Source organism: Martes martes (genome assembly GCF_963455335.1).
Source record: "Martes martes genome assembly, chromosome: 10".
NCBI lineage: Eukaryota > Metazoa > Chordata > Mammalia > Carnivora > Mustelidae > Martes > Martes martes.
The window spans coordinates 59,569,396-59,594,964 of record NC_137898.1 but is presented as its reverse complement, the minus strand read 5'-3'; the positions used below and the strand labels follow the sequence as shown (position 1 = coordinate 59,594,964).

At 36.5% G+C, this 25,569-nt stretch overlaps 1 protein-coding gene across 2 annotated transcripts in view; it reads left to right on the top strand.

The window, feature by feature from the left end:
* The window catches only part of RAB6A (RAB6A, member RAS oncogene family), a 95,039-nt gene extending 76,038 nt beyond the window's left edge, over positions 1-19,001 (top strand). For both annotated transcript variants that reach the window (XM_080816049.1, XM_080816050.1), the window contains exons 6-8: positions 696-789; positions 15,190-15,256; positions 16,679-19,001. In XM_080816049.1, the coding sequence (XP_080672175.1) occupies positions 696-789; positions 15,190-15,256; positions 16,679-16,743 (226 nt within the window). In that variant the 3' untranslated portion in view covers positions 16,744-19,001. The remainder of the gene's footprint in view (positions 1-695; positions 790-15,189; positions 15,257-16,678) is intronic.
* Positions 19,002-25,569: the final 6,568 nt, after the last annotated feature.

Here is a 25,569-nt window from a genome sequence, read left to right as displayed (position 1 = left end):
TGCAAAAATATTATGTCAAGGTGTTTATAGTAGCATTTTCAAAGTAGTATAAATCTTGGGAAAAAGAACATTTTTAACAGTTTGGGAGTGGTTACGTAAATTATAGTAGCAGATTGACAAATTGTTCATGAAAAATTATTTTACCTGAAGTTTTTAATCATAAGGCTAAATTCTTATGATCTGATATGACAGAAAATAGTCAGGTATTAAGTTTTTAAAAACAAAAAAATTATAGGATGAGCCCTGCCAAGTAAAAGCAAATCACTAAAAAAAATTCCTTTTTAAAAAATTGTTTAGTTGGTATAACATATACACTGAAGTGCACAAATTTTTTTTTTTTTAAAGATTCTATTCATTTATTTGACACAGAGAGAAATCACAAGTAGGCAGAGAGGCAAGCAGAGAGAGAGAGGGGAAGCAGTCCCCCCGCTGAGCAGAGAGCCCGTTGCGGGGCTCGATCCCAGGACCCTGAGATCATGACCCGAGCTGAAGGCAGTGGCTTAACCCACTGAGCCACCCAGGCGCCCCTGAAGTGCACAAATTTTAAGTGTACTGCGGCTTGATGAATCTTCAAACTAGTCTCACCTGATAACTAGCACCCCTGTCAAGAAAAGTTCTTTTCAGAATCTTGTTCATCGTCTTTATAATATCAGTTTTGCAAAAAGAAGAATTTATCTTTAAAATTTTTTTTACAGGCAAGTATCAATTGAGGAAGGAGAAAGGAAAGCCAAAGAGCTGAATGTTATGTTTATTGAAACAAGTGCAAAAGCAGGTTACAATGTTAAACAGGTAAGTGATCTTGGAGTATTGGGTTGAGGTTATCAAATTGAAAAACTATTATGAAATAATTGTGTGAGTATACCTGCTGTAAGATTTTCTTCTAGTTGGGAACAGCAGGTCTCGTGAACTAGCAACATATTACCCAGTGAAAAAATACAAATGTGGCATAGATTTTGGAAAAGGAGAAAAGGGTTGACAAACTTAAGATTGTGCACAGGACAACTATTTCATTATAATTGCAAGGTTGTAAACTTACTACCCTCACTACATCCCTACTGGATTGTTTTAAGGTAAATTAAAAAAAAATTTTTTTTTTTCTATTTTTAAGGGTCTAATGATAAAGCAAGTATTTGCTGTCGGGAGTGATATTTTGGTTGTAGTTGTGAAAGTATATTCTGGTAACTTCATCCTTAGTAACCTGCTATAGTTTTAACAGTGTTTATAAAGGAATGTTTTGGGGGAGCTGGAAAATGGGGGGGGGACACCTCACATTATCAAACCGTTTTCTAAAAGATAGAGTAGTGGTCCCAGATTTATAGGATTTTCAAACCAATAAGTAGTTTTTTCATTTCTAAGTGATCAGTAGAAGGTTAAAATAAAATCGTTTAACCCCAATAAGTTGACCTTTATGAAAAATCCTTTATATTGTTTTCACTTTCTTTCCCATATCTTGTTGCCTTGAAATATATGTAAATAACTTCGTACTGGCACTGATTCCTTCCCTGTAGTATATGTTTTCATGCCTCTAAATCTTTGTTCATGCTGTTGTTCTCTTTGTTTAGAATACTCACTTTCTCCTTTCCTAACTGATACCTACTCATCCTTTCAAGTTTCAGTCTAGATGTCAGTTCTTCAAAGAAATTTTTATTGACATTCTCTACCATACCATACCTGTAGGCTATTTTATTTACCAATAATAAATGGTACTTTTCTGTGTTTTCTCAGACCCCTGACCCTTGTGAAACCATTGTCCTGGAACTTACCACATTATGTTGGAAATATTTCTCCCATCAAAATTATATATTCCCAGGACTTACAATGTCTGTGGAATTTAGAAAATGATAAGTAAATGAACTCATGAACTCATAGGAACCACAGATAGTTAAAAAACTTGAGTAACAGAAGTGTTATCACCGTTCAAGGACAAAGCAGTGGGTAACTTCATCTAGCTTTCATCTAATAATGACATTTTGATATAGATATGAATGAGCTAGTTGCATATTATATGTCAAAGTATGGCCTTCTGAGACGTTTTTCAGTCTTGATTAATGTCTACACTGTGGACCCCTACACCTGACTCTGCGTAGTCTCACAGGTTCGGAGGTCTCAGATCATCAGCATACAGTGGTCACTAGTGATAGCTAGTATCTTCATGATATTTAATTGCTTCTCGGGATGTTGAGAAAATGAGATTTGGCATTCATTTGCTATATTTTATAAACACATATAATTTTTTAAACAGCTTTATTGAAGCATAATTTCCATACCACAAAATTCACTTGTTTTAAATGTACAACTCGGGAGATTTTTTTAGTAGATGTAAAGCATTGTGGAACCATTTCCACAATCTGATTTTAAAACTTTTTTTGGAATAGGCACATAATTTTTTCTAAAAGCCCTGACCCATACAAATAGATACAGCAAGCCAGTGATAATGAAGAGGGAATTCTTTTACAAATTAGCCTTACCCTGAATTCAAAACCTATTTGCTATTTTATTATTTTTCTTTATTTAGATGATATGTCTGAACATGTGATTTTGGTGAAGTTCCTGATTCTGTTGGGACTTGATTTTATTATCTTTTAAATATTAATATGATCAAAATTACTGTTTTTAATTTTTGGAATAGAGCTGCCTTTTAATTTTTTTTTGTAGCTTCTTTCTTAACTCAAAAAAACCATTACTTTCTACTTTATAGGGAGTACGATAGTATATCAGAATTTTATTTCAATATTTATAGAGCTTCGCTTTGTCATCATATGTAATTTTGTTAAGACAGAAATCCTGAGGGCATCTAGTTGCTTCAGTTGGTTAAGCATCTGCCTTCAGCTCAAGTCATGAAGCCAGCGTCCTGGGGTTGAGTCTCACATCAGGCTCCCTGCTCAGCCTCTGCTGAGCTGCTTTTCCCTCTCTCTCTGCCCCTCCCCTTGCTCATGCTCTCTTTCTCTCTCAAATTAGTAAATAAAACCTTACCCCCCCCCAAAAAAGACAAAAATTCTGGACACATGGCCTCTTCCCCCTATCAATTGAGAGGATGAAACCAAGAAAAGAATTTAAATTTTATGTTAATAAGTACATTTAAATGATAGGTTAAAATCTTCCCCTTTGTCGGTGATTAATCTTACAGAATATATTTCTATCATGTGGGAAAATTACTGACTGATTTTAAATATTAGCTAAGAAATAGAAAACATTATTTATTATGGGTTGGCTATTCCTTGAATTTGTGTGTTTTTTTTTAATTTAAAAAAATTTTTTAAAATTTGTTTTTATAAAGGAGCTTAAAAACTAATCAAATAGGGTATCATTAAAAAAATTATTTAAGTGACTAGAAATGGAAGAATTTTTTTTTCTTTTAGTTGCACTACAAATCACCCCAGCATTAAGGGAAAAAACCAACAACAACAAACAAAACCATTCCCTTTGATATCACTTGATATATTAGGTATATGGAAAAACTCAAATTTTCCTGAATGAAATCTAAATCAAATCTACAAAATAACCACTGTCCAGTTCCTAACTCTGGACAGTGTACCTTGTGTGGTTTGAGTTCAGTGCTTATTTTGCAAATCTAATGTTTATCATGCCATTAGAAACTTTGGCAGTAGGGGGGAAATTGGTGACAGAAGTTTTTCCTAAGACAGGTATTTTTGAAACTCATACAGCTTACTTACTGTTGAGATTAGGAATGTGTTTTTCCTCCATCCTATTTCTGGTAGAAAATAGAGTACCTGATATCCAAACAAAGGTAAGAAAGGACAGAGGTTTTTAGAATGGCAGATGTCCTAGGAAGATCTCCTAGGATTAGAGAATTGCTTAATGATTTTTTTTGTTTTTTTTTTTTAAAGATTTTATTTATTTATTTGACAGACAGAGATCACAAGTAGGCAGAGAGGCAGGCAGAGAGAGAGGAGGAAGCAAGCTCCCCACTGAGCAGAGAGCCCGATTCGGGGCTCGATCCCAGGACCCTGAGATCATGACCTGAGCCAAAGGCAGAGGCTTTAACCCACTGAGCCACCCAGGCACCCCGAGAATTGCTTAATGATTTTAAACTTTAATGTGCGTAATAGTTACCTAGAACTTATATAAAATAATGGGTTCCTGGGGCACTGCTTCTGGATAATGATTCAGGAAGGCTAGGTTAGTACCCTGAAAATCTACATTTTTAATAAGAATCTCTGGATTTCTTATGCAGACTATACTCTGTAAAAAAAACCTGGTAAGCCACGGATATGATTGAGCAAGTATGTCAAATCTGTTCAGTTTGGTAATTGTTTGGATACGTATTAATTCTCTAATTCTCTAATCCGTGCTAGATACCAAAGAGAGACTCCTACATTTTTTTTTTTAAAGATTTTTTTAATTTATTTGACAGACAGAGATCACAAGTAGGCAGAGAGGCAGGCAAGGGGGGTGGGGGGAAGCAGGCTCCCCGCTGAGCAGAGAGCCCGATGCGGGGCTTGATCCCTGGACCCTGGGACCATGACCTGGGCCAAAGGCAGAGGCTTTAACCTACTGAGCCACCCAGGTGCCCCGAGACTCCTGCATTTAAGAGGCTCAGTCTTAGGTAGAATCCAGATTTGTATACGAGGAATTAAATATTACATATTCCAGTGCCAAAATATGTCTTCACAAGGGGCGCCGGGGTGGTTCAGTTGGTTGGGTGTCCATCTCCCATTATGATCCTGGGATCTTGGGATTGAGCCACATGTCGGGCTCTCTGTTAGCAAGGAGTCTGCTTCTCCCTCTCCCTCTCCCTCTGCTCTTCCCTCTGCTTGTGTGCTCTCTTTCTTATCTCTCTCTGTCAAAAAAAAAGTTTTGTTTTTTTTTTTAAAGATACCTACTCTTGTTGATTCTGCTTTTGTCTGTTGCCTTGCCTGCTACCATAGCTTATTAACTGATACCTGCCTTAAATCTTACCCCACTTTAGATTACCCTCCATTCCGCTATCAATGATTATTTTAAGATGCAGATTTGGGGCGCCTGGGTGGCTCAGAGGGTTAAGCCTCTGCCTTCAGCTCAGGCCATGGTCTCAGGGTCCTGGGATCAAGCCCCAGATCAGGCTCTCTGCTCAGCAGGAAGTCTGCTTCTCCCTCTCTCTCTGCCTGCCTCTCTGCCTACTTGTCAAATAAATAAATAAATAAATAAAAATCTGTGTCAAATAAATAAATAAAATCTTTTTTAAAAAATGGCAGATTTAATCAGTTTACTTGTGAATTTTATGCTGAATTTTAAACCAAGTCCTTAGTATGCTATGCCCTGCTGCTCAAAATCTTGATCTTCGGCCACTGTATACTACACAGTGTACTACACTGCTTAAAGTCCCCCAGGTTTACAGTGTTCCCATATTTCCATTGTGTTACTGTCCCTCTTCCAAAATACTGTTTCTTCTCTGTTATTTGTAATTAAAAACTTGGTTCAGACATAATCAAGTGTAGATCAAATGCCTTTCCTAATTATTGAAGTAGCACCCCTTCTTTCTTTTAATAGAGAAGTTTTTTTTGTCACTTCTGCCTCCTATCATACTGAACTCATTAATGTTTATTGAATGGAAGAATAATATGCTGTATTTTTTTAGCAGATACTTAGAGCTGCCATGTTATGCTGTAAGAAAAAAATCTGTTTAATGAGGTTGAGTCGGTCTTAAGAATTTTCCAAGACATGGAATAAGCTTAGAGAATCTAGGTTACATGAGGTATTATATTTCAGTATTTTCACTGCAATTTAGATGTAGATACTCCTACCCCTTGAGTTTCTTTGAATTCAGCTAAACATACATTGAACTTTTTTTCCCATTAATTATTGGGGTAAACATTTACGTACAGTGAAATGTACACATCTTAAGTTTATATTTAGATGAATTTTGATAAATGTTTATGTAGATGTAAGGACTACATCAGTGAAGATATAGAAATAATTTCCAAATAATTGGGGCATTTCTAGATCTCTTACTGTTACAGCTTCTGATTTAATTCTGTTGTGGTCATAGACTATACCATGTAACATTTTAGTCATTCATAATTTATTGATATTTGTGTTATGGCCTAGCATATGGTCTGTCTTAGTGAATAAGACATAAGACATAACTGGAAAATAATATTTTTGTATAGTTGTCAGGTATAACATTTTATAAGTATCAGTTATATCAAGACAGTTGATAGCATTGTTCATAACTTACATAGTCTTACTAATTTTTTGTCTGTAGTTCTGTTAGTTACTGAGAAGGGAGGTATTAAAATTTACAATTAACATTTGTATTTGCCTGTTTTGCCATTTAGTTCTGTCAGCTTTACTTCCTATTTGGAAATTCTGTTATTGAGTGCTTATGTAATTAGGATTATTATTGTTTTCCTAATGCATTGTTTTTTTGTGTGTTTTGTTCTGTTTTTAGTGTTAAGAAAAGTTCTTTTTTTTCTAATAATACTCCTTGTCTCCAAGTCTTTGTCTGATCTTAATATAGCCATACCAGTTCTCATTGGTTATTGTTTGCATGGTATATGTTTTTCATTGTAAAGTAGGTCACTGTTGGATTGGCATTTAGTTGGATCTCACTGTTTTTTAAAATCCAGTCTAAAAATTTCTGCTTTTTATTTGGAATGTTTGTTTTTTTTAGATTTAATGTAATTATTAATGCAATTGGGTTCATGTCTGTCATTTGCTTTTTGTTATCTGCTTGTCTGTCATTTTTAGTTTCATCAAATATTTTTATATTGTATTTTAACTCCTCTTTTTAGCTTAACCTCATAACTTGTTAGTGGTTGCTCAACAGATTAAACTAGAGTTAATATATTATTTCATCCTTTGTACCTGTGCACTTTTGCTTTGTGTTACTGTTGTCATATACTTTATATTTACATACATTGTGAATCCTCTAATAGATGTTTTAATTTTTGCTTTAAACAGTAATTAAGAGAAGGAAAAGGACAGCTTTTTCTGTTTACCCATATATTTACCATTTCCAGTGCTCTTCGTTTCTTCTTACAGATAGGCATTTCATCTGGTATTATTTCCCTTTAGCCTAAATAACTTTATTGTTTCTTATTGGCATCTCCTAGTGATGAATTTGCCCAGCTTTCATGTAGCCCAAAAAATCATTTGAAGAATAATTTTTGAAGAATGTTTTTGTTATTAAATTTGGGGCTGACAGATATTTTTCTTCCAATACTGTAAAGATACACTTCATTGTCTTCTGGCTTCCATTGTTTCTAGTGAGAAGTGAGCTCTAATTTGTATGTTCTCTGTATGTAATGTGTTATCTTTTTTTTTTTTTAAGATTTTATTTATTTATTTGACAGACACAGAGCACAAGTAGGCAGAGAGGCAGGCAGAGAGGGAGAGGGGGAAGCAGGCTCCCCGTTGAGCAGAGCCTGATGCGGGGCTCAATCCCAGGACCCTGGGATCATGACCTGAGCTGAAGGTAGAGGCTTTAAGCAACTGAGCCACCCAGGCGCCCCTGTAATGTGTTATCTTAAAGTATTTTTCCTTTCTCATTTTCTTTTTTCCTCTTCTGGAATTCCAATGGCACATCTTTTAAATGGCTTGATATTGTCCCACTAGTCCCCAAAGCTTTGCCTATTATCTTTTTTTTTTTTTTAAAGATTTTATTTATTTATTTGACAGAGAGAGCGCAAGAGATCACAAGTAGGCAGGGAGAGAGGAGGAAGCAGGCTCCCTGCTGGGCAGAAAGCCCGATGCGGGGCTCGATCCCAGGACCCTGGGACCATGACCTGAGCCGAAGGCAGAGGCTTTAACCCACTGAGCCACCCAGGTGCCCCTGCCTATTATCTTTTATCCTTTTTGTACTCTTTTTAAGATTGGATAATATTACTGATGTGTCTTCAGGTTCAGCAGCCCTTTTCTCCCATATCCAAACTGCTATTAAGTCCATCCAGTGAATTTATCATTTCAGATACTCTACTCAGTCCTAGATTTTTCCTTTATTTCTTTTAAGTTTCCATTTCTGTGTTGGTGTACCTCATCTCATCATTGTGGCATTGTTACCATCAAGTTCTTGAACATATTGATAATAGTTGCCTTGAAATTGTTGTCTTACCATTCCAACATCTGAGTCATCTCTGAGTCTGTTTCTATTGGCTGTTTTTCTCTTGCCGCCAGGTAAATTTTCCTTTCTTCGTGTGTCTAGTCATTTTTGTTTGTATGCTCAGCATTGTCTACAATACATAGAGTCTCTGGTTTCTGTTATTGTTCTCTGCAAAATGCTGAGTTTTATTATGGCAGGTTGTTATATTGCTGGCTGATTACCTTGAATTTGTGGAGTCTTGATGTTATGTTTTGTTTGGGTGGATTTGTAGGAAGCCTGGGGTATTTATCAAGCTTTTCTGACTTGGTGGGATTCAGACTCTAAAGTGTTTTAAAATGTATCCCTGGAGCAGACAGTAACTAAAATCTCTGCTCATTTCTTCCAGCCTTCTAACTGTTGCTTTCAGATGGGCTTCTTGCAGTCTCTCCTACATATGTACCATTCAAGAGTCAGCTGAGATTTGCAGGAAGTTTATGTGTAGAATTTAGGGTTCCTCCTTTTGGCTTCCTCCTTAGTTATTTCCTTCCTCAATCCAGCCACACTAGCAGTCCACTGACACTGCAAAACTTTAACACTCTAGTTTTCTGCATGACTTCTGACCACCTCATATTGCACAGGCTAGGAATGGCTCTTGGGAACACGTGTATAAACATGGATCTCACCCAATGAATGTGGGTTCCCTTCTTCCCAGGGTTGAATTCTCCCTAATTTGTATCTGCTTTGTGTTGCTCTTGAGAGCCTTCGGAAAATTTTTTTAGTTCTCCAGAGTTAATAATTGCCATCTTCAAGAGTGTTAGTCCTATACAACTTAGTCTGAAATTACCCAAACTGGAGGCGATATTAAACTTATGGGGGGTAGGGGCGCCTGGGTGGCTCAGTTGGTTAAGATACTGACTCTTGATTTCAGCTTAGGTCATGATCTCAGGGTTGTGGGATTGAGCCCTACATCTGGCTCCTTGCTCACTGAGGAGTACTGGAGATCTCTCTCCCTCTCCCTCTGCCCCACCCCTAGTGTGCATGAGCCCTCTTTCTCTCTTTCTCACTTTCAGATAAATAAATATATCTTTAAAAAAATTAAACTTATGGGAGGTAAAACTTAAAATATCTGATAAATGTAACAACTGAGACTATTTAGCATGTACATAGTTAGGTTTTTCTAACATGGAAGGCCAGTTTATTCCTGAATTCTGTTTGTTATTTATCATCAAAATAAGTGGATTTTTGACCTAAATTATATAGTCAGTCAGTAATACATATTAACAGAAATTACTGTGAAGAAATAATCACAGACCCCTTCTGAGATTTTTGTTGTAGGTCAGTCACAATTCAGAAATGGTGCTGGTATTTAGAAATTTACCAGGTAAATTTTATAGTCCAGTCACTGTCTTAAAAAACATTGGGAATCACAGTCTTACATGCCTGTTAAGTAAGCATTGTGTGTGTTTGTTCAGCCGTATATGTTTGCAAAGCACAATTACTTCTGATGATTGTGCATTGTGCTCATTTTATTTGAGAAAATCATCATGTGCTTTCACTGGAAATTACATGGTAGTCTTTTTGTATAGATGTGTTTATCAGTATTAAAGGTACCATCTAGTTGTATTTTCCACATATAGAGATGTTTTCTAGCTTTCTGCTAATTTGCTAATTGGATTCCTTCTCCCTACTACCATGTATACTGGAGTATAATACACATAATAAAAGCTGAAAATGGACTTCCTCAATTATTCTGTGTACTTTTTAAACAATTCTAGGAGAAATTTCATTAATGATGCATCATTAATGTCTGACTGTGGTTCAGGTGATTGGGCCTTAATGCCTAAAAATTTTGGCTTAAAATAAAACAAATTTATTCCTGACCAATACTGCTACTTTTTCTTATTTAAAAATGTTCTGTGCTTAACCCCTTTGCTCTTTAACCTTGTATAAGCACTTAACTCTAAAACCCTGTTTATGTCTTTAAAAAATATTGTTATAGTTTTTTTTTTAAATAAAAATACATGAGGGCTAGAACTATAATAAGTAATAATACCTAGCATGATCATTTATGTTATACAGGATATTTAAGTAATATTTTTCATTACATTCAATATTTCATAGAAAAATAGCCTACGCAGGCACCTTGGTGGCTCAGTTAGTTAAGTATCCAACCCTTGGTCAAACCCCATGTTGGGCTCTGTACTTACCAGGGAATCTGCTTGAGGAGTCTCTCCTTCTTTCTCTACCCCTCCAGCAGTCTCTCTTTCTCTAAAATAAATCTTTAAAAAAAAAAATAACCTGTCGCTTCTCGGCCTTTTGGCTAAGATCAAGTGTAAAAGAAAATAGCCTGTGGTAAATATTTTAACCCTTACTTTTCTGCTTTTTAAAATGCAGTAATACTGCTTTCTTTTTTGAAAGTGGTATAGTGTTTAAATTGCTGAAGGAAATGGTAATGAAAAGGTAATTAGTTAAGACTTCCCTTGACTTTTCATCTGAGAATTAATACATTCTTTTAGTGAAGTATTAAGTATGTGGGTGTCACCTTTCTTACTATATTCTCTAATTTTACAGTACTGGCAAATGGGAAAAGAAGAGAAACACTTCTTGATCTTTAACTTCTAAAATGATCAGTGCTTGTCAGAAGAAAAAGATTTGTTTGAAAGAAAATCAGTGATAGCTGATGTATATCAGTACTAACAGATCAATGAAAGCTTACATACAGTGGGGTTGTGCACACATGCACGTGCGTGTAAATAGTGTTACACCTGCTGAGAAGCATATGTACTTAAAGCATTGGTAGGGATAGTGACTTTTCTGTACTGTTATAGCCTATGTCTGCCATAGTTCTTGGCTCATAATAGGTCTTCATCTTATACTTTTATCATGTACCTTAATTTTTTTTTAATATTTTATTTGTTTATTTGACAGACAGAGATCACAGGTAGGCAGAGAGGCAGGCAGAGAGACAGAGGGGGAAGCAGGCTTCCTGCTGCGCAGAGAGCCCGATGCAGGGCTCGATCCCAGGACCCTGGGATCATGACCTGAGCCGAAGGCAGAGTAGCTTTAAGCCACTGAGCCACCCAGGTGCCCCTATCATGTACCTTAATTTACATGTGTCAATTACCTACAGTCTATAGACCATTGTAGTTTTCTTTGAAGAATTTAAAGTTATGTAAAATATGATTCTTAATTTCTAAAAAGCTTATGATATAGTTGAGAAAAGTGACATTCTCATGAAAATTATGTAGTAAAGGGTAGGTAATACATGATAAATGCCTAACCAATACTGCAGAGACAGTAAGATCCACAGAAATTATTGAAATGTAAAATCAGTGCTGTCACAGGGAGGTATATTTGTTGAAGAAATGAATAAGATTACATATAGATAGGATGATCAAGGGAGGCCCTGTCTTAGTCAAATGTGATTCCTAATGAAGCAGAAGCCTCTCTTAGCGTATCATTGGCTTTTAAGAAATGGATTTTCCTCTAATGATGATTTAAAACATCTTAATCCCCTAGGGTCTTTTCCTTCCGTCTTACATACATTTCTGTAAGGATAGAACTTTGCTTTTTGTAAAGCTTTTACTTAGCTCATTTTAGGATGTCCTGGGTTGAGTTTAAGTTAGTGGCATTGAGTCCTTTAATCTAATTGAAATATTTTGAGGGTACACCAAGTTTTTCAAATAAACTGGTTAAAACTACAGATAAAATTTTTAAGTACTAGAAAACAGATTAAGTTTTTATGTTTGTGATTTATATGGGTAATAATATTTCACAAAGCAAATTCCTCTTACTCAGGATTGTTAGCTGTCTCTTCACACAGGCCTTTCCACAATGCTTTTCCATATAGACAAAACTTCCATTTATACTAAACTGTATAAGGCAGTAGAAAAAAGAACACTTTGAAATCTCAGTTCTGCTAGGCTTCAAAATAAGGATATTAATATCTTCCTCACAAGTTACTATGAGGATTAAAATGAGAAAACATGAAGATTCTGACAAAGTAAGCACTCAGTATTAGCTTTTTTGATTACTTCACACTCTTACAATTAGTGTTACAGCATAGGTCTTTAACCATGGCTGCATATTAGAATCATCCAGAGATCTTTCAGTGAAACACTAAGGGCCCCACCCCACCCCAAGTTAGTTAAATCTTTGTGGGTGGGACCCAAGCATCTGGTTTTGTTTGCTTTTAGTTGATGCATGGTAGATATTAAGAACCACTGGTATAGAGGGAAGGACTTTACACATAACCATTTAAGGAAACTTCCCTAAAATACTTGTTTCTGACTACTTTCAAAGGTGAAAAAAAGTTGAACTTTAAGTGTAGCCCCATTTTTATTAGAATCTAAGGATTAGGGAAATTAATATCCTTGAGGTCACAAAGCTATAATAATGGAGTACTTAGTACTACAGTTTCTTGATTGGAATTTTAAACTCTTTCTGGAAACACATTAAATACTGTGTTATATTCTGAGACTAGGTAGACAGGTAAGAATATAACAGTACCATCTCTGAAAGACTTCTTTAATTATGTACTTTTTTAAAGCATTAAAACTTACAAACCATGTTGTTAAATTTTTAAGCTAGCCTATAATAAACTTTGATATCCTTAAGAGCTGAAAAGATTGTGTGTTTTGAACTTTTAAGTAGCTTAATAAATATTTCATGTTAGAGACAAACTATGAGATCTTGGGGAAGATTTCTAGATATTCCTAAAAAAGAACATTTCAGTTCTGCTCTAGTATTTTCTGAAGGTCTTTCTGACCGGTTTTAAATACCTTCATAACAGAGTGTTACACCTCTTGGCATTTGTTACAGTCCTAGAATTCACTCCAGAATTTCATAACATTTGGAAAAATTTTCTGTTCCCCTAGCCCACAGGACCATGAGTTATTATATGAATAGTCTTTAGTAAAAATAGAGCTACTGTTTACTACAGACTTTCTATATAACAGATCAGTTCTAAGCAGTTTACCTAATGATCTCCCTTAAATTTTCACAGTAATCTAGTCAGTTAAGTATACTATTATTTAAAGCCCATTTTACAGATGAGAAAACTGAGAAACATAAAGTTCCTCACCACCTAAGTGGCCTGCCCAGAATATAAACTTTGTACTTCATCTTTTAGTTTTTAGCTTTTTGCCATTCTGTCCTGTCTGTAAAGCACTTTCAATATGTGATTTGTAGATCTTTGTAGCCATAGTAAAAGAACTAGAATCACTGATAAAAGTCCTAATGGAAACTGTTGTTTTTAATGCCTTCTTTTGTCCATAGGACAAAGTTTCTATCCTTTACAGGTCTTTCTTCATCTTGCCTTTAATATATAGAGCTTCTTTATAATCCTATTACATGTTCTGTGCTCTAGCCAGTCTGGACTACCTAAACATTCTTGAATATACTTTGTGCTTTTCTCTGAACGTGTTTTGGGCATTTGATTGTCTAGTAGTGACAAATGTGGCACTGTATCCCAGATGGCATACAAGGGCACTGTGCATCCCAGAAATTGACTCTGTAATAGTGATACTCAGTCTTGGCCTCAGTAATTTTAACACTTAGCCATCTAACCATAATGTATAGTCAACACATTTCTGATTTTAGTAGTTTCAAGGACAGGGAAAAGAATATTGAGGCTAGTGACTAACTTTGACACACCTCTAAAATGCCACTAAACCTTATAGAACCAAAACAGTTACACTTTTTCTCAAATCTTCCCTAATCCTTCCCCACCAGACAATTCCTACAGATAAAAATTTGCTCCTGTTATATATTCCTTTCCCTGAACAGATTATGTAAAGTTCTAGTCTTTCATCTCTGATCCTCTGTTGTTTCTCTTCCTTCTCATTTTTAACTCAGCAACATATATGAAGCACTCAAGTTCCAAGAACTTTTTGCATAGTATGTTTTTCAGCCATGTGAAATTTTGTTTTTAGAGATTTTATTTATTTGACAGAGAGAGAGAACGCACAAGCAGGGAGAGGGAGAAGCAGGCACTCCATTGAGCAGGGAGCCCGATGTGGGGCTCAGTCCCAGGACCCTGGGATCAAAACCTGAGCCAAAGGCCGACGCTTAACAACTAAGCCACCTAGGTGCCCGCCAAGTGAAATTTTTAAACTGCCTTTAAATCCCAACTGAAATGTCACCACCTAAAGAATTTTTCCCAGTGTCCTGAGAAGGCCCTTCTTATATCTGTGTTCTTATATCATTTTGTATTTCCTTGGTTTGTGGCATTTACCACACTGTAACATAACAAATTGTTTGCATCTGTCTCCCTTACCAGACTGTGAGCTCCCTTGAATTATAAAGCTACATTTTATTCAATTCTCTGTCCCTAGAAAACCTGAGACAATGACTCAAACAAGCAGGTATTTAGTACAAGGGAGTTACATCACACATGCATTTAACTTTCAGGAATTTTATACTGCATGCCAAAAAGAGAAATGATTGAAATAATGAGCCAGTTTCACCTGCCATTCTACCCAGTGAGTATATACTTAGTATTGGACACATAATAGGGGTATGAGTCTTGTTCCTTCAGTTTCTGTTGCCACATGCCTCTCAAAGTGACCATCTTGTCAGGCTTGAGTGTGATTCTCCTTTTGAAGATATTTTTCATAAATCATACCTCAGACACAAGCCAATCACTTCCACTGGTACTTTTTCTGTTGATGGAGGAAAAGCCATCTGTGTTGGATTTGAGAGATGGTGTGTTGGTCTCCAACATAATGCTTTCCCTATTCACGGTAATTTTGACTAGACTGACTTTTACTGTATGCTCACTGACTTTAGAAACTGTTTATAAAAGATAGGAATGCCACTTACAGTTTTCCTAAACGAGCAATCTTCTATCTTTACTTTCAGTTGTTAAGAGTATGTTTTTATGACTCAAATTACATTTTTGCTGTTTATTTCTTAGCTGTTTGTTCATGTCTGATCTCACCAGTTGGAAAGTAAGGATCATACCTTTATACCTCTCTGTATATGGCATACAACCTATAGTACTCACTTAAAAAATAAATAGACATTTTTACATGCTTTCATTATGCTTAGGTCTAAGTGAGAAATAACCCAGAAGCTCTTTTAACTTACCCATCCAGTGGTCATCCACTTTCACTTGATACCATTTGCTAAATTTTCCCTTCCAATTACCACATTTCTTTTTTCCACAGCTCTTCCGACGTGTTGCAGCGGCTTTGCCTGGAATGGAAAGCACACAGGATAGAAGCAGAGAAGACAGTATCCTTTTTGTTTCATCAGATAATTTTATTATTAACTAGTCTTTAGAGCTCCACTTGTTTAGCTAAGGAATATTATGCTATTGCCTTTTACAGCTGGGAATTAATGGCTTAGGAGCATAGAAGCTCCAAGGTTTTCTGTAGCAAAGAGATCTGGTGATTCAGGTGTACCCTTTGCAGCCTGGTGCTCACTACAGTTAATCAATGAGAAGGTGTATGTTTGTTTATGTGCTTGATTTTTAATGAACAGGAAACTTAGAATCCTAGCCCTCCCTTTAATTTAGAGTCCTGCTGGCTCTGGGCTTTTTCCTTACAATATATATTTTATTTTCCTCCCTTGCTTTTTCTAACATTCAAGCTTTCTGCTTGGCATAGGCAGGAAATAACTCAGTCTGGAGTTTTATCGTGGCCTCTGTTTTCAGAAAGAAACAGGACATAATGAAGTACATCTAATAATAGTTATTTTAAAGGATTTTTAATTTTAATATTTTAATTGTTTATATTTACCTTTAGTGTTTCTCCATATGCATTTTTTAAAAGATTTTATTTATTTATTTATTCTTCAGAGAGAGAGAGAGAGAGAGAGAGAGGGAGCACAAGCAGGCAGAGGCAGAGAGAGAAGCAGGCTTCCCACTGAACAGGGAGCCCAATGTGGGACTCAGTCCCAGGACCCTGGGATTATGACCTGAGCCGAAGGCAGCAGTTTAACCAACTGAGCCACCCAGGTGTCCCTCCATATACATTTTTATTAAGCCATAGAAGTCATGGCACTTTGTGTTCAGCTTTCCCCACTGCTAAATGTTTGTTTTCTAAGCCTTTATTACCTTTTTTTTTTTTTTAAAGATCTTATTTATTTATTTGACAGAGATCACAAGTAGGCAGAGAAGCAGGCAGAGAGAGGGGGAAGCAGGCTCCCCACTGAGCAGAGAACCCTATGCGGGGCTCCATCCTAGGCCCCTGGGACCATGACCCGAGCAGAAAGCAGAGGCTTTAAAACCACTGAGCCACCCAGGCGCCCCGCCTTTATTACTTTTAATAGGTAATATGTTCTACAGAGTTGAAGTCCCATCATTTATTAAATTCTCTTCCTTTGCTAGAATTCTTTTGTAGGCTGTTTTCAGATTTTCATTATAGATAATCCCATGAGGAGCATCATCTTTTACATGGTTTCTTGCTCCTGTAAGTTCCTTAGAACAGATTCCCGTGAATAGGGCTTAACCTTATTCTGACCCTTGTTGCATTTAGTAGATACAGGCAAGTTTATTTCATTTGAGCACCTCATACAGTGAACTAGCTATATAGGAAATAATGGCTGTATCTACTCTGAAGCCAATAGGAATGGAAGGGGCTTGCAAGAGTTGTCAGTGTTCAGCAGAGTTAGAATTGTACTTTCCCATTTATAGCTCCTTAACTTTTGTTTCAGTGATTGACATAAAACTGGAAAAGCCTCAGGAGCAACCAGTCAGTGAAGGAGGCTGCTCCTGCTAATCCCCCGTGGCATCTTTAACTTTTCTCCAGAAGCTCACTGCTTTGGCCCCCTTACTCTTTCATTGACTGCAGTGTGAATATTGGCTTGAACCTTTTCCCTTCAGTAATAACGTATTGCAATTCATCATTGCTGCCTGTCTCGTGGAGATGATCTATTAGCTTCACAAGCACAAAAAAGTTCAGTGTCTTCATTATTTATATTTTACAAAAAGCCAAATGATTACAACATATTCCAGTGATAACTTTAAAAATTAGATACATTTTCTCAACTTTTTTTTTCCTTTTCAATGTTAATGATAATGTATTTCAAAATGATGGAAATTCAACAGTATGTGGTTTGGTTAAGGAGCAGTTGTTCATAGCAGCACTTGCCTACCAACTTGATCTCTTTCTGCTTTTCTCACCTCTCCTTTACTGTATTCCCTGTTCTTACTCTCTATCGAAACAAATGAGGTATGACAAAGCAGCAATCAGACCAGGCCCATTGGATCCTTCAAATTTAGCGATACCACTTGTTCTAGCCTTGGACCAAGATGTCCAAAAATATTGTTGAGTAGTGATATAAATTACTTAGACTTTATTTGAGGTCAAAACTCAACTATCATGAGTAGGCAGTGCTTGGATAAGACGGGTTCTGTTGCATCTTCAAAATGAGTCCTAATGAACACACTGAGTACTTAACAAGTCAAGTGAACATAAAATGTGTTTCAGACCAAAACAGATGACCCTTTCACATGTTAGTCTCTGGGAGAGAACATGTTTTTCATGTTCAGAACATGTTTTTAATACTGAATTCTTCCAGTGGACTATTTCTCCCAGGATTTTAAAAATTGTCAAGATAAAAGTTATTCTCTTTGTTTAAAAAAAAGGGGGGGAAGAAGAAAAGAAAACTTTTGTAAGCAATAGATTTCTCTGGGGTTTTCTTTCTTTTTTTTTTTTCCTTCAAAAAATGCTATGCAGTCAAGGCGCTATAAGGAATCAAATTCCTTTAAGAAGAACCAGTGGAAGAATTTAAACTTGGCACCTTGATCAGAACTGTAATAACCAGTAAAAACAATGATATCTAAAGTTTACCAACAAAAGAATCCTCAACAAAATAACAAATACTCTACTTTGCTCAGGACATTTGAGGTCAGATTGAAAATAGAAACAGTTTTCTTATAAAGTCCCTAGAGGCAGATCTGGATAAGCATACATAGAAGAGGGAAAGGAGAGAATGGAAATAAAACTCAATATTATGCAGATTTATGCCTTATTTTTTAACTTTTTTTTTTAATGTTGGGTCTTTCAGGCTGGTTTTGCTTTTTATTAGGTCTGTATAGTTTGGTTAATTAACCAGTGATTTAGTTTTATATTTAAGCTACAGTTAATCTTTTTTCTTTGGTGATATTTATTTCTTTGCCTTTTTTTTTTTAACTACTTTCAATTTTTAGATGTTTTGTCCAGTCTGTTTAGAGCTTCATTACCATGGCAATATATATTTCCCTTAAAACACTGTAAACAAATATATTAGGAGTGCACCATTTTAATCTTTACTAGTTATTGTGAGATTGCTGTGTAAGTTAATAAACACATTTGTAAATACATTGTTTGCAGGAAGAAAATTTCTGAGTTACAGCTCAGGAAAAGCCTGCTGAATTTACGTTGTAAGCATTACTTAACACAGTATAAAGATGAAAAGACAACAAAATTCATACTTCTTCATCCCCTCATTGCAACAAAACCCTTAACTGGGAGAACCTTATTCCCCTCTCTTTCCTCTTCCTTCTCTAATTCCCACTAATTGTCACCTTGTAATATTCAGAGAGCACTTGGATTATGGGTCTGAATAGAGAAATGCTTTCAGATAATCATTAGCCCACATACCAGTAACTTATACTAAAAGATGGGATGGAGTTGTAAAGTGCTTTTATATAATACAATATTATTGTTAAAGGCAAGGGTTGACTCTTTTGTTTATTTTGACATGGCATGTCCTGAAATAAATATCAATTCAATATGGCAGATGGGTCATATTCTTTATTTGGAAGAAGTTGTGATTTCTGACATGGGAGTGATTGTCTTCTTACACTGTAGTGTTTGACTCTTTTTATGTATCTTTAAAACAGTAACCAGTTATGCTGCTTTTTAATATTGGTCCTTTTATTTGGCTTGGGGTTCTTCAACTGAAGCAGTGAAGTGTGTTCATAGTCCACATTTTTTTTTTAATAAACAATTTTGCTGCCAAAAATATATAAATAAAACACAAACAAAAACAATTATTGACTTGGTTTTCTATTCCTGCCAAGGTAGTAAATTAGCATGAGTTTCCTACTTCCTCCTTAGAGCTATAAAGGGAACTTGAAATCCAGAAAAATAACAAAACAACAATAAGAAGAAACCAGTGGGGTTTCAGCTGTTCAGAATGAGAGAGAGTGGCTACAACTTGAAAGACAGGGCCACTGGTGGAGGCAATAATACATATTAAGAAACCTGGTTTATGTTCTGCTTTTGCCTCCTCCTAACCCACCTTGGCATAGGGACTGGGATAGCAAACTACTGCCTTCCCACGAAATCCAAACTTTTTTTTGTTTGTTTTTGTTTTGTTTTAAGATTATTTATTTATTTGACAGACAGAGATCACAAGTAGGCAGAGAGGCAGGCAGAGAGGAAGGGAAGCAGGCTCCCCACTGAGCAGAGAGCCCGATGTGGGGCTCGATCTCAGGACCCTGGGATCATGACCTGAGCTGAAGGCAGAGGCTTTAACCCACTGAGCCACCCAGGCACCCCGAAATCCAACCTTTTACGTGTTTTAAATTAAGTTTTATTGGAACTCAATACAAAGGTGGAGTTGAGTAGTTGTGACAGAACTTACTGCTCCAAAAGCCAAAAAATATTTACTGTCTGGCCCTTTATAGAAAAAGGGCCAACTCTTGCCTTGGCACAAATGATAGCTATTTCCCTTACAGAAAGGGAGGCCTCAGGCCAGACTACTGGTACAGATGTCCACAGAATAGGTACTGGCCAGCCAGTTTCCCCAGGTCTTGATGAATATTTCTTAGATTCTGTGAGATGGCAGTCTCACACTAATCTTATCAAATCTGGCCACACCCTTCGTCTTCTCTCCAGAAATTAGTTTTCTTATTCTTTCAATACTGATAGGCTGAGAATTTTCTGAATTTTTAATTTCTGCCTCCCTTTTGATTAAGAATTCCACCTTTAGGAATTGTTGAATCATTACTTAGTGCTCATCATGATAAGTATACTCTGAAACTATTATTATATGTCAATTACACTTCAAATAAAAAACAAGTAGATATAAATGCAGAGCAAACTTTTTTGCCGGGGGGGATAGGCAAAATAGTTGAATGGGATTGAGAAATATAAACTAATTGGGTTATGGACATTGGGGAAGGTATGTGCTATGGTGAGTGCTGTGAAGTGTGTAAGCCTGATGATTCACAGACCTGCAGCCCTGGGGCAAATAATACATTATATGTTAATAAAAACAAAATATGTTAAAAGACAAAAGAAAAAAAAGAAAAAGAAATACAAGCTCTAAGTTACAAAATAATTCACAGGGATGAAAAGTATAAGGTAGGAAATTATAGTCAATAATATTGTAACAACTTTGTATGATGATAGATGGTAACCACATTGGTGAGCATTTTGTAATGCATATGATTGTTGAATCACTATGTTGTACACCTGAAGCTTGTAATAGCGTATGTCCGTTATTCTGCAGTTTAAATCATTTTTCTCCTCCATTTTACTGTAAGCATTCAAGAGAAGTCAAGCTACCCCTTCAACATTTTGCTTAGAAATTCCTTCAGCCAGGGGCACCTGGGTGGCTCAGTGGGTTTAAGCCTCTGCCTTCGGCTCGGGTCATGATCTCAGGGTCCTGGGATCGAGCCCCACATCGGGCTCTCTGCTCAGCGGGGAGCCTGCTTCTCCCTCTCTCTCTGCCTGCTGCTCTGCCTACTTGTGATTCTATCTCTCTCTCTGTCAAATAAATAAAATAAAATCTTAAAAAAAAAAAAAAGAAATTCCTTCAGCCAAATATCAATTCATCATTCACAAGTTCTACTTTCCACAAAAAGCTAGGACATGAACACAATTTCAGCCAAGTTCTTGGGCACCTTATATTAAGGATAGTCTTTTCTCCGTCAGAGACCTCATCAGAATGACCTTTCCCCTCCATATTTCTACCACTACTTTGATCACAACTGCAAGTATTCTCCAAGATTGACACTTTTCTCTACAGCTCTTATCTTCTCCTGAGCCATCAGGAGAATTATCCTTAACAATCCATTCACTGCAATCAATGTAGGCTGTTTCTGGCATGCACCTCCAAACTCTTCCAACCTCAGCCCATTACCCAGTTCCAAAGCCTCTTCCACATTTTTAGGTATTTGTTTTAGGAGCAGTCCCACTTCTTGGTCCCAGTTTTTCTGTCTCAGTCTTTTCGGTCTGCTCTAAGAAAATACCACAGACTGGGTAGCTCATAAACAGCAGGTATTTATTGCTCACACTTCTGGAGCCCAGAAGTCTGATGAAATTAGGGTGCCAGCATAGTCATGAGACCTCCTTTGGGTCACAGACTTCTTGTAGTATACTCACATGGCAGAATGGGCAAGGGACCTCTCTGGAGCCTCTCTAATAAAGTCACTAATACCATGTATGAGGACTCCACCCTCATGATTTAAGGGCCTTCCCAAACCCCACCTAGGAATGCCATCTTTGGGGGATTAAGATTTCAATGTATGAATTTTGAGGTAGATAAACATTCAGACCATAACACATGGCATTTATTTATATCTTCAGTTTCTTTCAGTGGTGTCTTGGTTTTCAGCATACAAATCTTTCACTTCGTTGGTAGTTAGGTTTATTCCTAAGTATTTTATTCCTTTTGGTGGAATCTTTTTCTTAATTTCCTTTTTGGATTGTTCAGTGCTAGTGTATGAAATGCAACTGATTTTTATGTTGATTTTGTATACTGCAACTTTGCTAAATTTGTTTTATTAGCTCTAACAATGTTTTTATGGAATATTTAGGGTTTTATCATACAGTTGACCCTTGAACGTTCAACACAAGGTTTAGGGGCATTGACTCCTCTGCAGTCAAAAATCTGCATATAAGAAACAAGTGTTGGCAAGGATGTGGAGAAAAAGGAACCCTTGTGCATTGTTGGTGGGAATGCCAACTGGTGCAGCTACTGTGGAAGACAGTATGGAGTTTCCTCAAAAAGTTAAAGACAGAACTACCCTATGATCCAGTAATCACACTACTGGCTAGTTACCCAAAGAATACAAAAACACTAATTCAAAGGGATACAGGTACCCCTGTGTTTATAGCAGCATTATTTACAAGAGCCAAACTATGGAAGCAGCCCAAGTGTCCATTGATAGATGAATGGATAAAGAAGTGATATGTAGGGGCACCTGGGTGGCTCAGTGGGTTAAAGTGTCTGCCTTTGGCTGAGGTCATGATCCCGGGGTCCTGGGATCGAGCCCCTCATCGGGCTCTCTGCTGAACAGGGAACCTGCTTCCCTCTCTCTCTCTGCCTGCCTCTCTGCCTACTTGTGATCTCTGTCTGTCAAATAAATAAAATCTTTAAAAAAAAGTGATATGTATGATATGATATATATGATGTGTGTGTGTGTGTGTGTGTGTGTGTGTGTGTGTGTACACGCACAGTGGGATATTACTCAGCCATAAAAAGAATGAAATCTTGCCATTTCCAACAAATAGATGGAACTAGAGAATAAAACGCTAAGAGAAATTAGAGAAAGACAAATACCATACGATTTCACTTATATGTGGAATTTAAGAAACAAAACAAACAAACAAAAAAACAAAACAGGCTCTTAATTATAGAGAACAAACTGATGGTTACCAGAGGGAAGGTGGGTGGGGTAGTGGATGAAACAGGTGATAGGGATTAAGGAGTGCCCTTGTGGTGATGAGCACTGGTTGGTGTACAAAATTGTTGAATCACTCTGTTGTACACCTGAAACCAAAAGAACACTATGTTAATGAAACTGGAATTAAAACAAGTCGACATACAACTTTTGAGTCCCCAAAAACTTAACTATGAATACTGTTGACCAGAAGCCATACCAATAACATAAACAGCCAATTAACACATATTTTGCATGTTGTTTTGTATTATATGTTGTAGTCTTACATTAAGGTAAGCTAGAGAAAAGAAAATGTTAAAATCATAAGGAAGAGAACATGCATTTACAGTACTGTACTGTATTTATTTGAAAAAAATCTCCATGTAAGTGGACCCATGCAGTTCAAACCTGTGCTATTTAGGGTCAGATGTGTGAGATCATGTCATCTGTAAACAGAGATGTTTTATTCTATTCCGATTTGGATGCCTTTTATTTGTTTTTCTAGCCTAATTCCTCTGGTTACAACTCCCAGTGCTATGTTGAATACAAGTGACAAAAGTGGACATTCTGTCTTCTTTCTGATCTTAAGGGAAACCTCACTTTGTTCTTTATAGTTAGGAGTCTGTTTGTGGTTTGTCTCTTTTTTTCTTTGTTTTGTTAAATTCCACATATGAGTGAAATCCCATGGTATTTGTCTTTCTCTGATTGACTTTTTTAAAAGGATATTTATTAATTTATTTATTTGAGAGAGTGAGTGGGGAGGGGCAGAAGGCGAGGGAGAGATTACCAAGTAAAGTCTGCGCCCAGCATGGAGATGATGCAGGGCCTGATCCCACCACCCCAAGAGCCCAACCTGAGCCAAAACCAAGAGTGAGATGCTCAACCAACTGAGCCACCCAGACACCCCTCTGACTGACTTATTTCACTTAGCATTATACTCTCTAGATCCATCCATGTCATTGCAAGTGGCAACATTTCATTCTCTTTTTTTATGACTGAGTAATAGTCCATTGTGTATGTGTACCACATCTTTTTTTAACAATCAGTGGACACTCAGGCTGCTTCCATAGTTTGGCTGTTGTAAATAATGCTGCATAAACATAAGGGTACCTGTATCCCTTTGAATTGGTATTTTTGTATTCTTTGGGTAAATAGCCAGTGGTGTGATTATTGGATCATAGGGTAGTTCTGTTTTTAACTTTTTGAGAAAGCGCCTTACTGTTTTCCACGGTGGCTGCACCAGTTTGCATTCCCACCAGCAGTGCACGAGTGTTCCTTTTTCTCCACATCCTCACCAACACTTTTTTGTGTTTTTGATTTTAGCCATTCTGATAGGTGTGAGGTGATATCTCATTGTGGTTTTGATTTGCATTTCCCTGATGATTAGTAGTGTTGAGCAGTTTTTCACATTTCTTTTGGCCATCTGTGTGTCTTCTTTGGGGGAAATACCTGTTCCTTTCTTCTGTCCATTTTTAACTGGATTATTTGGGGTTTTTTAGTGTTGAGTTTTGTAAGTACTTTACATATTTTAGATACCAATCCTTTATTGGATATGTCATTTGCAAATGTCTTTTCCCATTCAGTAGGTTGTCTTTTGGTTTTGTTGATTGTTTCCTTTGTTGTACAGAAGCATTTTGATGTAGTCCCAATAGTTTATTTTTCTTTTGTTTCTGTTGCCTCAGGAAACCTATCTAGAAAAATGTTGCGGTGGTCAATGTCAGAGAAATTACTGCCTTCAGTCTCTTTTAGAATTTTTATGGTTTCAGGTCTAACATTTAGGTCCTTATCCATTTTGAGTTAAATAATTCTTTAAATGTTTGGTAGAATTCACCACTGAAGCCATCTAGTTCTGGGCTTTTATTGGGAGGTTTTTTGATCACTGATTTGATCTACTTACGTCATAGATCTAGTCAAATTTTCTTTTTCTTTATGAATTGTTGGATAGTCTGTGTGGAATTTGCCAATTTTCTCTCGGTCATCCAATTTTTTGGTATACAATTATTCACTGTATTCTTTTATAATTGTTTTTATTTCTGTATATTTGGTAGTGATGTCCCCAGTTTCAATTCTGAGTTTAGTAATTTGAGTCTTTCCTCTTTTTTTCATGAGTCATTTTTTTTTTTTCCTTAGCTAAAGGTTTGTCAATTTTGTTGACCTCAAAGAACCAACTTTTGGTTTCATTGTATTTCTCTATTTTATTTTCTATACTCTATTTCATTTATCTCTGTGCAGTCTGTATTGTTTCCTTCTACCAGTTTTTTGTTGTTACATCTCTAAGTTACCTCCTACCACGACCTGAGCCAAAGGCAGACGCTTAACTGACTGAGCCATGCAGGTACCCCTTAATGTATATCTTGTCCACTTACATTTAATGTAAGTATTAATATGTTTGGATTTAGGTCTGCCATTTTGGTATTTGTTATCTGTTTGCTGGATCTATTTTTAAATTCCTCTATTGGCATTTTTTCTTACCCTCCTTGCATTATATTTTCAGTGGTTGCTATAGGATTCTATTTTTTATTAAGTTTTTAATTTTAATTTCAGTATCATTAACATACAGTGTTATATTAGTTTCAGTTGTATAATACAGTGATTCAACAATTCAGTACATTACTCAGTGCTCATCATGATAAGCATACTTTTTAGTCCCCATCATTTATTTCACCCATCATCCCACCCACCTCTCCTCTGATAACCATCAGTTTGTTCTCTATAGTTACGAGTCCTGTTTTCAGTTTGTCTCTTTTTTCCTTTGTTTGGTTTCTTAAATTCCACATATGAGTGAAATCCTATGGTATTTGCGTTTCTCTGACTAACTTATTTCTCTTAGCATTATACTCTCTAGATCCATCCATGTCATTGCAAATGGCAACATTTCCGTTTTTTATGGCTGAGTAATATTCCATTGCATATATATGCCACATCTTCTGTATCCATTTGTCTACCA